At 42.3% G+C, this 12,168-nt stretch overlaps 1 protein-coding gene across 1 annotated transcript; it reads left to right on the top strand.

Annotated features, from left to right (window-relative positions):
- Positions 1 to 555: 555 nt before the first annotated feature.
- klf5l (Kruppel like factor 5 like) lies at positions 556 to 12,133 on the top strand. The gene is made up of 4 exons (XM_072662428.1): positions 556 to 819; positions 5,295 to 6,078; positions 6,193 to 6,252; positions 10,152 to 12,133. The coding sequence occupies exons 1-4, from the start codon at positions 562 to 564 to the stop codon at positions 10,328 to 10,330; spliced, it is 1,281 nt and encodes a 426-aa protein (XP_072518529.1). The 5' UTR covers positions 556 to 561; the 3' UTR covers positions 10,331 to 12,133.
- The last annotated feature ends 35 nt before the right edge of the window (positions 12,134 to 12,168 follow it).

Here is a 12,168-nt window from a genome sequence, read left to right as displayed (position 1 = left end):
CATGCAGGTTGGATCTATCTTAACACTGTATGCAGGACAGCATTGATGGAGCTGTCAATCAAAGGAATGGATTGTGTTGTTAGATAGGCCTATAAGTAAAAAATATAGGGTGTAGGTAATCCCTACACTGAAAAATAAACTGTTTGTCGGTTCAGCTTTCAAAAAAACAGTACAATTTAATTAACTGCTTCATTAAAGTCTTTTCTATTAACATCTGGAATCAGCTTCTAGCATTACTTCACGTTTTATCATTATTAAAAGCACCAATATTGAAGCTTTCAGCCAAATGTGTCAAAACGAGACGTTATTAAATTATTATTAAGCATATTATCAAATAATACACCAGACAAAAATCGTCCAGCTGCAATAAAACTGCCCAGATTTACAGACTAAAGTTCCGCCTCCAGCTTCACGGTGCCCAGGTGAGCCACACCCACAGCGCACAGATCCTGTGCTCCTACATTCGATTGGTTACCTGCTTCTCCGTTCACTTTCTATTGGCCTAGGGTGATGTACTTCTGTACAGGTGAGCGTACCTGAGTGACAGAAGAAACACAGTGGATGTACGGATCCCCCGCACACGGATTTACCAGCACACGGTGTTCTTCTCCTCCACGTTTGTATGCGCGAGAGCAGCTCAGAAAGGAGGACGAGCGCTTCAGAAAACGACGCTTTTTCATCAACATGGCGAGTATAGGAGTGGCCGTGAGCACCTCCAGCACTGAGGAGAGAGCCGTTTTCACCCAGCTGAAGCCCGTGCGGCTCTCCGGCACGGACGCGGCGGAAGACTCGTCAGTGTTCGAGGACGTGAAGCCCACGGTGAGAGAGCTGCAGGGCCAAGGCCTTCACTAGAGCCAAGGCGGGTTGGTCTACAACACAGGGGAGCTCCGTAAGAGCTGAACACGCTTAGCTTTGTGCCACGGGAGCTGTGAACAGCAGGGTTAGAGAGACTGTGCAGAAACCACTGTGTGTGGCGTAGCAGTGGGATCAGATATGGAGGATGGTTCTGGTTTAGCTGCTCTTGTTTGTGTTTATAAGCATGAGGTTCAATCATGTAATAATAATAATAATAATAATAATAATAATAATACAAAACAGTACTGCTACTATTGACGATAATACTGATAATAATAATAATAATAACAATAATAATACTTTTTTATTATTGTAAATATTATAATGACTATAACAATACTACAAATACTAATAACGTCAACAATAATAGTTGTAATAATAATAATAATAATAATAAATACCAACATTGCAAATGCTTCTACCACTGACGATAATACTATTAATAATAATTATTATATTTTTTATTTTTGTAAATATAATAATAACTATAATAATGCTACAAAATACTACTAACGTCAATACTGTAAATAACAATAGTAATAATAATAATACCAACAATGACAATGCTACTACTATACTATATTACTACTACCAATAATACTACTACTAATAAAAATATTAATAGCGATTTATTTTAGTGTTGTAAATATAATAACTACAACAGTGCTACAAAATACTACTAACTAATAATAATAACAACAATAATAATGTGCTTTATATTTTGTAGTATTATTATTATTAGTAGTAGTAGTAGTAGTAGTAACAATAATAATAATATAATTATTATTTCCGATTGTTATTAGTAGTAGTAGTAGCTTATAGTGACGTAAAATTATTTCTCTTGCTATTATTCTTGCTATATTGCATATAATAATAAGAATAATTGTAATCTGAAATTTTCTAAACACTGACACATAAAAATATACACTATAAATAAATGCAAAAAATGACATATTTTACCTAACATCTTTATTAAAAATGCTTTGGATGTACATGATTGTAACATAAATACAGCCATTGGGTACTCATATAAATATATTACATCAACTACTATCTTTGACTTCTTCAGTGAAGAATTTTCTTAATGCCTCGTTTTCCTTCTTGTGCACCCCAGTAACACATTTGAGTCATGTCTCTATAAAGCACCATTTCTCAGTATGTTTTACTGTCATGTTATTCACCAATAATGCCCCAGTGCCTCAGATATCATGGACACCTGGGCCATGACACACGTATATCAGTGGAAATAAGTGAAAACCTGTTGCTATCCTTCAAATGCCTGGTATTTATGGTCCACAATGCTCTCATTGTGGCGACAACCTTAAATTACACACTGCACCGAAGATGATTACACCTTAAACGATATTTTGTTTCGAAGCACAGCTCTCTGTACCATGACATCAGCTGGGCTGCGTCGAGGCCCGTATATTGAGAAATGTACTGCAGTCGGCTGAAGTACCTCTCACCTCTCAGTGTTGCTTCCACTGTGGTGCAGGAGCAGACGAAGCATTTCTGTGGTGTTAGCGGTTAAAAGTTGTGTGCTGTATTCGTGGCATGGTAAGAAAACATGCCTGCGGTTGTTGTGTGAGGCCTTAGCATTTGACAGGTCTGAGGTGTGTATGCTTTGTGTCCCCTGTGTCTCTGAAACACCTGAGTCATTGTGGTATTCCGGTGAGCTAAATATGGCTCCTAGCATTGCCACTGTTACTCTGTCATGCTACTTGTGTGTGTGTGTGTGTGTGTGTGTGTGTGTGTGTGTGTGTATATATATATATATATATATATATATACATACATAAATACATGTATAATTTTACTGTAACTAATATAAATGCAAAAATAGTGAACACAGTCTGGATGTATTGTTTGTCAGTAAAGTTATTGGTACGTTGGTTTGGTTGCTGATTTCTCAGTAACCTGTCAGGTCCACCAGCAGCACACCTGATTTACTTTAATATAAGACCAATTAAATAAATAGAAAGTCCGATTAGATAAACTAGATTCTGATTGGTAGCCGTAAACCACACCTCCTCAAGGAGTGGTTACTTATATATATATATATGATGACAATATATAATACATTTATATTCTATAGATGTAATGCCGCCTTTATTACAAGAGGTCAACAAGAGTGGAGAGTAGGAACAGTGGGTCAAATTGGAATTGCAATAAACTGATAGTTTCGGTCACATGACAAGTTTATCTGCCCTTATTAAATGATATCTTCATTTCAGTTGCTGTAGATACGGCTATCTGAGTCATTATCTGCGTTTGGTGCCATGTCATGTCTCTTGTATTAATCAAGTCCTCTGTCTGGACTCCTCTTCATGGCAGTCAGAATGCGGCTATGACCAGTGTGGTCGTGTCAGCGTTAATGCTCTGCGCCCTGAAGACCAGCCAGAACGGCTCCTTTATAAGTCAACGGCCTGAAAAGCCGAAACGGCCGTTATCTGTTTTCCCCGAAGCAATAAAACACCCTTTTGGTCTCAAAGGTTTTGTTTTCCCTCTGTGCCATCCTCAGATGATTTGTGCTGTTATTGCTCAGGTTAACAGACAAGGAGTCTATCAGTGCTCTTTTATGGGGAATTCTGGACAAATCGCCATCTTTCTGCATTCCTTTCGGCCATAAAGCGCCATTAGGACAGAGACAAGAGCATTTGTTTTGCGATTAGGAACGAGGTCTTTGGACTATTAAGGCTACCTGGCTTTTGAATTAGGTTGCCCAAGAGAGCAAACGGCAACAGTTTGTGGGGGGGGAGTGAAAAAGGGGCCTGGATTTTGTTATTTGCATTACTCAGTTACGCAGCATTAAGTGACCACTCACAGTGTTCTCTCCTTCCTTGTGGGCTGTTCTCCTCAGTGCTGAAAACATATATGACTTAAAAAAAGTGGAGTTTATTTATGCCAGCGGCTATATTTCCCCCCTCTCGCACACTCTTTCTCACTATTCTCATGCTCTCCATCGTTCGTGTGTTATCAGCCTCTGCCATACATAACTGCACAGTTGTAAATGTCCTCCAATCATTAACCCACAGGATCTTGGGCCAGGGTTCAGGTGCCCTCCATTCTCCTGACACAAAGGCATAATGAATAGAGCCCTCAGGCAATGTTGCTCAGAGGGGGAGCAGGGCACATGGGCCAAAAGGGGGCACAGCCAAGGTCACCCTTGCTGCCAGCAGGACCACAACACAAGGCCTGTTTGTGCTCAGGCCTAATAACATGGACACCATTCTTGCCAGGCCGTGGGGGATATCAAAAAATAAACAAATCGCATGTTTTCTATGAATTACCTACTTTTATCTTTCCAAATTTCCAAATACTTAATCTTTCCTACTGTCGGTGTTATTATAGCTGTTAACACAGAAGAGAGCAACAGGCAGATCCACCACAAATAATGCTTCATGGCGTGCTGCAGTGTCAGTGTCAGCGCTAACTGGACGCGCTTGGGACGTATGTGAACTTAACACGTTAGGGTATGTGGTGCCCGTGGAGGTGAATCATTGTGTGTGTTTATGAAACCATGAAATAAGTGCTAAGGTTGCTAAGGAAATGTGCTGGAAAATCAACAATATGACCACTGTTGACATAGGTGGGTGCATGCCTGTACACAGAGATGCTGTTGAAATGCTTGTCATCATCAACTATTGTGACTGCCAATACTCTAATAACTGAAGGCAGCTGGAGATCCTGTCAGCACATCAGCTGAACATGAGCTTTTTGATACTTGGTGGGTTTGTTGTTGGGGTTTTTTTGGGGGCATGTTTAACGTATTTCTAGCCACATTGCGACACATTTTACTGCTTGACCCAAAAGTTGGAAGTGTGTTACCCTAGTGTTTAGTCACTTTTTTGGGGAAAAAAGACTGGTTAGTTGAGGTTCTTGTAATTGGACAGATTTAAACCTGGCTATCTCTTATGTACCCAACAGTTTACTGGGATTACTCCTCAACCACTTTCGGACTGTTCTGTTTTTATATGAACCCATGTTCGAACCCATGTTTCTTATCACATGTCATTGTTTTGGTTGTGCTTTTTGTTTTGCTAGTCTCTTGAGGTTACCACACCTTCTTAAAGACCTTACAGAGAGTTCAACTCTCTCCATCGCCTTTCCTTCAAAGTATGCATGCTATGGTAGACTGGCAAAAGGGAGGGCGCCTCATTCTTGGCGTTGCTAAAGACAGGGTCTGTTTGACCTCTTCTGGCACTAATTATTATTATTTATGGAAGAAACTGGACCAACATCAGTGGTAGACTCAAATGTGTCCTTCATAGGACAGTGTAGCCATTTCCAATTCATTACACCTTCTACTAACTCTTGTCCAAGCCATTCCATGTCAAGAAGCTTGCTAGAGAAGTGAAGGCCACTGAATAAAAACTTAAGAAATAGTAAAGATCAAAGAGTCTTCGCATCTGGCTTACTTCCTCTTTATTTCTTTTCAGACCCCAATGGAGTTGGACAAGTATTTGCCTCAAAATGGACCCATGCCGTCCCCGACCCTTGCAGACAAGAAATACCGCCGGGAGAGCGCCTCCGTGGTGGATGAGTATTTTGCGGACGAAAAGCCTGCACCCTACAGCCTTAACATCAACGTGATCCTACCCAACACCACACACCTCCGCACGGGGCTTTACCGTCCAACCAAACCCATGGCGCCACAGATCAAAACTGAGCCTGGAGTGGACGCTCCCTGCAGCATCCAGACGCTCCCTGACTTCACCTCGGTCTTCAGTGTGCCCCAGACCGTCAACAGTCTGTTCATCAAGCCTGATATGGGCACCACAGACGACCTCCACATTGGTCCCCAGCAACCCCAGGTCTACCAGATGCCCGTCAGCAGCAGCGACCTCACCTCAATGACTTTCTCCCACAGCCAGGCTGTCAACGGCACGGGCAGGACCATGCTCAACCTGAACGCTGTGGCCCTCACCACGCCGTCAGTCGATTTTGTGATGCCTGAACAGTTCTATGCTCAGGCACAGCCCCACAGTCTTCCCCCATCGCCGCCCAACTCCCAGCCAGGTAGTCCCGAGAACCAAGCAGAGCTGATCAACACAGTTCCCCCACCCCCTCCATATCAGGCCCGAGTCGGACTTAAGGTGGGGCAGATGACCCCTCACTCTGTGCTGATGACTCACGGACAGGGTGTCCTCACCGGGCCCAGGTACAACCGAAGGAACAACCCCGAGCTGGAGAAGAGGAGGATCCACCACTGCGACTTCCCAGGTTAGCGACATGCTTTTGTATCGCCAGCCTATTCCACACTGGCTTTTTGTAAACACTCCTGAGGTGTGGCTCGATACCTTGCCTCATTTTTAGGTCTTCTTGTTCTCTTGACAGGATGCACCAAAGTTTACACAAAGAGCTCCCACTTGAAAGCACACCAGAGGACACACACAGGTAAGAAACTGACAACACAACCCTGAATACATTCCAGGTCCCAGGCCATTGTAACTGCCTGACCACATGCTATGTACCACCAACACAAGCCTCAGACGCACCAACAGAGACGATGGCCTAGGGAAAACAGCGATGAGGAAAGAATGAGAGGACAAGGGTGGAGGCAGAGATTAATTGACTCTCTTTTTCGCTTTTTAATACACATTGTGTCTGCATGCCCGTACAAGCCCTGCACGCTTCCCCAAGGGGGAGATCATGGAGCGGCGGAGGAAAAACCTGTTCCTCCTGCTTTTTCTGTGCTGCCCTGAGGGGGGAGGAGTGAAAGAGTGCTGCAGTTTCACTGTGCTCAGCTCTCCGAAAGCTGAAACCAAGCTGCCCGATGGCTTCTCAGACCAAGACTCAGAACTGCCCCCAATACTCAATAAGCAGTGGCTTCAGCTGAGAAGAAGAGCGACCAGTAAGGCACTAAGGAACCACCAATGCCTTGCGATGTGTAGGATTATCAAAGGACCTCCCAGTCTATTGTGTCCCTGGTACCCCTTGCTTGTTCTTAATATGGGAGTGGTACGGAGGGATTCCCTTTTACCCTAGGGCATTGTTGCCTTGTTATGCTTAACAACAGAAAGCAGGAGTTCATTTCATCGTTTCTAGAAGCTTGTTGGAACAGCGAGGGTAGGATGACGCTCTAGATCTCAAAAAAGATTCAGGCAGTGTGAATCTTATCGAGATGCACCGTGGATTCTTCTGCCTGCGTTGGCCACCCAAATGTAAATTACAAATGTCAGCTGAATAAGTAAACACATGCCTATTATGCATGTGCAAAGTGCTTTCCAAAGCACAGGCAACTTTGCCTTGCTGAGTCAGAGAGCTTTGTTAAGTAGGGAGAATTATCTGTGGCACAAGTCTTAAGGTGGGATTGTAGTGCTGTCAGCCAAGCGTTTCTAGATTCTGTTGGGCAACTGTGCTGGTCTGGTCACTTTCTACACCATACTATGCTAAAAATAAGCATATAAGCAAATAGTTGTTGGATTTACAGTACCAAAAGTGGTTCTTTTGTAGCTGTGTAGCTGTGAGCTTCAAATCCAGACCTCGAATCCAGTTTGCAGTCCTGGATTGTGAAATCACTGGTAGTTAAATAAACTGTTAATGTATACTTTAAGAAAACACAGCACTAAGAAAGTTTCGCTAGTGGTGCAAACCATTTTTTCTAGATCTACTAGATTTTCCGGCCATTCAAATGGTTCGTTCACTAAGGGACATGAAGAACATTTTTTTAAAGAAGACAGATGATTGCACACCGAATGTCTTTCCTGCCCACCCAGTAAAAACCAAATCCTGGACCAGGAATCAACCTCGGTCTTCCATACAGGTCTGGAAAAGCATTTGAGACACCATAAGATGTATCAGAAAATGGAAGCCAACTAGACATGGTTTCGGTTTCAAGAGATACACCTGGGGGCTGACCCCGTCAAGCCAAAAATGGTCAAAGACACCTTTGGAGCTGTAGAAGTGCTGGCAAAAGAATTGAGCTTGGGCTGACAATAGATGGTCAATAAAAGCAGCAGAATTGCTCCAGGAGAGCAGTGCGGTGGCCACATCTGGCCTTAAGACGCCGGGTTGGGAGCTAAATATACTCAAGTCCTCATGACTAGGTGTTCAAGATAAGTTTTTTAATCTAATGGTGTTATCTGGCCGTTATCTAGTTCTCTCCCAACTAATTTTAGCCGGGCTTCTCAGTGCATATTTGATTTTACCCCCCCACCCCCTTGCAAATGTTAGACTTGAAAAGTGCTACAGCTCTTTTATAGCAAAGGAAAACATGACTGTGAACGTGAGCATGGCCACTCAGGGTTATGTTTGTGTAGAGAACCGTATTATCTTGGAAACTTAAGCTTGTTGCCCACCCTCCTCAAACATGAGGAGTTGCTAAAGTCCTTTGAATGGAGCGTTGTGTTTTTATGGGCAGCTCTGTAAGTGTGCGTCGTATACTCTGATTGAGTAAAATAGACAATAGACATTCATAAAAAGCGACAATTGTCTGTGAGCAAACTTTATATTAGTTTTATAACTTTGTGAATTACAAAAAGAGCACTTCTGATATCACCTTAACTATCCCACTTCCACATTGGGTTGTACTTGTATGTACGTGTGCGTCTGCCCATGTGTAAGAGCAGTAAAATGTCTCAGTGATAACAAATCACCCGTTGCACAACTCCCACCTAACCAAATAATGTCACAGTTTCCTCTATTGTTTCTAAAAACACAAGCCGATACCACAGGCTCCAGAGGTCCTTTTATTAACTACCGTCCTTTTAAAGTCTGCGATATTTCACTGGTCTCGGAATCCTCTCAGATCTTCTTGATAGTAGTTTCTCTCGAGGTCTGGTTGAGCGGGAGGCTAGCGTTAATGCTTTTGACCCCACGAGAAGGTCCAGGGTTTAAGCAAATACACCTGCTTAACACGGGCCTTGTAAGGCCGCCCTGGTTCGTCGCCTTTCACGTGAACACTTGACCCTAGGGTTTTACCTGCTCTTGCCCTTGACACCAAAGCCTTGAGTTAGGGCCTCTCACAGAAAAGAAATCTTCTGAATTCGGGAGTTATCTCAAGATGTTTGTGCCGATCAGTGCATGCTATCAGGTAATGAACGCTGGCCCATGCCGCATGAATGAAGCACAAAAGCAGCTGCTAATATTTACCAGTCACACCCAGAAGACAACGCTCTTTACGCTGGCCTAAAATAAGACTAGCGGTAATCTGATGAAGGGGCACAGTATTGCTTCATTTCTGTCATAGACAATCTATGAGTAAATAATGAGTAAGCAAAGATTAATATTTCAGCTCTTTAGACACAGTCATAGAGATTAGAGCGCAAAAGAATGACCACTGGGCTCTCACACGTCGACACAGACTGAGTCACAGTGTCTAACTCGCTCTCTCTTTTTCTCTCTCTCTCTCTCTTTTACAATAGTTCTATAATCATCAGTCATAGTCATGCGAGAAAATTGTATCTCCAAAACAGCAGCTTTACAGGAGAAGGTAAAAAAACTCCTTAACTTTCACTGGAAGTCAATAGAAAAATATTTTTTCATTGCAAGTCTTTTTGGAGCATTTCTGTGGGTCCGTTGAAATTTGGTCACAATATAAAGCAGAACTGCCCGATGTCGAAAAGTCATAAATGTAAAAAAAAATAGACATACAAGGTTTTATGTATGACAGAACCAGTATCTGGCTCAGGTTTTCACACATTGTCGTGTACTACCCAATATACTCACTTTTCAGTGAGCAGTTTGCAGATCTGTGAGCATACTTCAACTTTTTAGGAATCACCAGCAGCTACGCCAAACTGTTCCATGCGACTTGTTCTTATCAGCTATGGAAATGACTTTAGTGTTTACACAAGGGAGGTGTATTGCTCTCCAAACCGCAAGCACTTATTCACATAACTCCTCTCTAACTGGCGTTCAGAAATGCCACAGTATACTTTCACTCTGCTCCATTCCCACTATTACATGTTGGAACCCAGATCTGTTCGCAGCACCCTGATGAATTAAAGTGATGTAGTGTTGCTGTGGCTATGGATGTATGATGGTGCAGGGCCTGGCAATCATCCTTGAAAGTACTCTTGTTGGCAGTTGTGTTGTGATGGCCCAATAGGCTTGTTTACTTTTTGTAGCACTAGTATTAATAATGGGGATGATTATGAATACTGTTGTTGTGAACATTATTCACACGTAATACTATTGCACTGGTCCGGCTCTAGATTCTTCAGCTTTTAACGTCTGCCAAATGTTTCTCAATGGAAAACAGCAAAGAGATGTGTATCTTAGCATAGCCTGCTATCGGTAGTGGTCTGACCGGATCTGATTATGTTTTTTTTGTTGTTGTTGTTGTGTGTCAGGTGAGAAGCCCTACCGCTGCACTTGGGAAGGATGTGACTGGCGTTTCGCCCGCTCCGATGAGCTCACGCGCCACTACCGGAAGCACACGGGAGCCAAGCCGTTCAAATGCGTCGCATGCAACCGGTGCTTCTCGCGCTCGGATCACTTGGCACTCCACATGAAGCGTCATCAAAACTGAGACTGACTGTTTCTTGCCTCCCACCCCCTTCTCCTACTTTTTATAATATTTTTTATTGTTAAGTATATATTTCATTGTCTTCATCAAAGATCAAATCGTCTTCGCCTTCAAAAAGAGCTGCCAATTCCATGCGGAATCTCTTCAGCATGGACCCAACACCTTTTGGAGTGTCACCCACAGCAGATAGATATGGTTCTTATCTGTACACAACTGTAAATACTGTATGTTTGGACGTGAGTGCTCTCTGTATTATACGAAGAATGTTTTCACAGCTATAGCTGACCTCATCCTTCAGTGCTACTTTACAGCAGTCACAGCCAGGTCTGCGAAAGAGATCCCTTCATCCGTTGGTTGGTTTTGTTATTGTTTTCCTCTTGACTTGATCGTGTTTCCGAGAATCCCCCCCCCCCTTCCAGATGATAAGTCAGGTTAGGCCATTGCTCAAGATGCCAGTGTATTATGGCCTACACTATTTATAATGTATTTTTTCTCCTTTTATAATAAGAATCTCAACTTGTTTGCTAAGGAGTTAAGATACAGCGTTGAGTAATGTTTGTTTTTCTCTGAGCTTCATATCCATGGAAACAAAGCTTTTTATGGGGAGCTTGGGTAACCAAAGTATCACTCTCTCTGATCACCAGTTCGGCCGTTCTTTTTACTGTGCGCTGTTAAAGGAAGTATGTCCAGGACTTAAGCCTGCTGCTGACAGTGATACTCATGACAACATAGTTCCCCTGTGTTCCACCTTTAAAACCAAGGAGATCGAGGAAGCCAGAAGATAACCAGTACATTACAAAAAAAAAAAAAACATGATTCACGATCCTTTGAAGAAAAAATAGCCATCCCATTTTTGCTAAACTTAAGTTGACTAAACTGACATTTCTAAAACTGCCTTAATGTTCACCAACTGTATCAGCCCACCTTTCCCAAAACCAAACCTCGCATGTAGTTACATATCGGATTCACAAAAACATATTTATTTTTAATGCGATATGCAGTTGTTTCATATGCAAAACGGTCCAAAACCACACGTTTCTCGATCACGTCTTTTTCTGCAAGGCTAATGAATAATCCTGAATCTGCCTCCATCAGTAATGATGGATCTATTCCAAAACAGCCCTTGCGTACATGCGCTGTTGATCATGTCACCTTATCACGATATCTGTGCCAAATTACTAGGAATGTTTGATTAAGAATGTACAAATATGTAGATTAGCTTTGCTAATACTTCAGTACTTATTCTCCAGCAGAAATGATTGGGCAGTGGGTGATTGCTCATGCCCTAATATGGACACAAAAAAAAAAAACATAAGACGTTTCCAGATCCTTAAAACAATAATGGACCATACTTCAGCGACTAAGGACTGCGACAGTTACCTCTCGCCAACGACAAAGAACAAACTATCTCTGTATGAAACTGAATTCACAATTGTCTTTAAACGGTGTGCCTCAAGGACCACTAGTAGGGTCTGTGTGGTTTCTCTGATGGCAGTTTGTGAGCACTTGCTCCTGCTTGCAGCTTAAAGTTCTCTGTGTGCCTGCGTACATTTCCTTCATTAACTGTATGGAGGGGACTCTAATGTACCATGAGGTATTGTACATACTGTACTTAAAATAACCTGTAAATATGTTGTTTTTTCCTCTCTCTCGTTTGATTGAGTTTTTATTATGAAAAAATGGGATTTTTTTGAAAGGGTATGTATTGACCATGCTCGGCGACTATGTCAGCGAGGCCCACAGAAATCATTTTGTATTTTAGTTTTTGAAAATGAGAAATCATTCAAATTAAAAACCCAAATCAAATGTTGTCATCCGAATTTCATTTGTTTTCTAGTGGA

The sequence above is a fragment of the Salminus brasiliensis genome, chromosome 18 (assembly GCF_030463535.1).
Source record: "Salminus brasiliensis chromosome 18, fSalBra1.hap2, whole genome shotgun sequence".
Lineage (NCBI taxonomy): Eukaryota > Metazoa > Chordata > Actinopteri > Characiformes > Bryconidae > Salminus > Salminus brasiliensis.
This window is presented reverse-complemented; position numbering and strand designations above follow the sequence as displayed.

Excerpts from the sequence above, each read along its gene's own strand:
- klf5l (XM_072662428.1), top strand. The coding sequence starts at position 562 with ATGTACGGATCCCCCGCACACGGATTTACCAGCACACGGTGTTCTTCT. Across the intron at positions 6,079-6,192 it reads CCACCACTGCGACTTCCCAG|GATGCACCAAAGTTTACACA; the intron begins GTTAGCGACATG and ends TTCTCTTGACAG. Across the intron at positions 6,253-10,151 it reads ACACCAGAGGACACACACAG|GTGAGAAGCCCTACCGCTGC; the intron begins GTAAGAAACTGA and ends GTTGTGTGTCAG.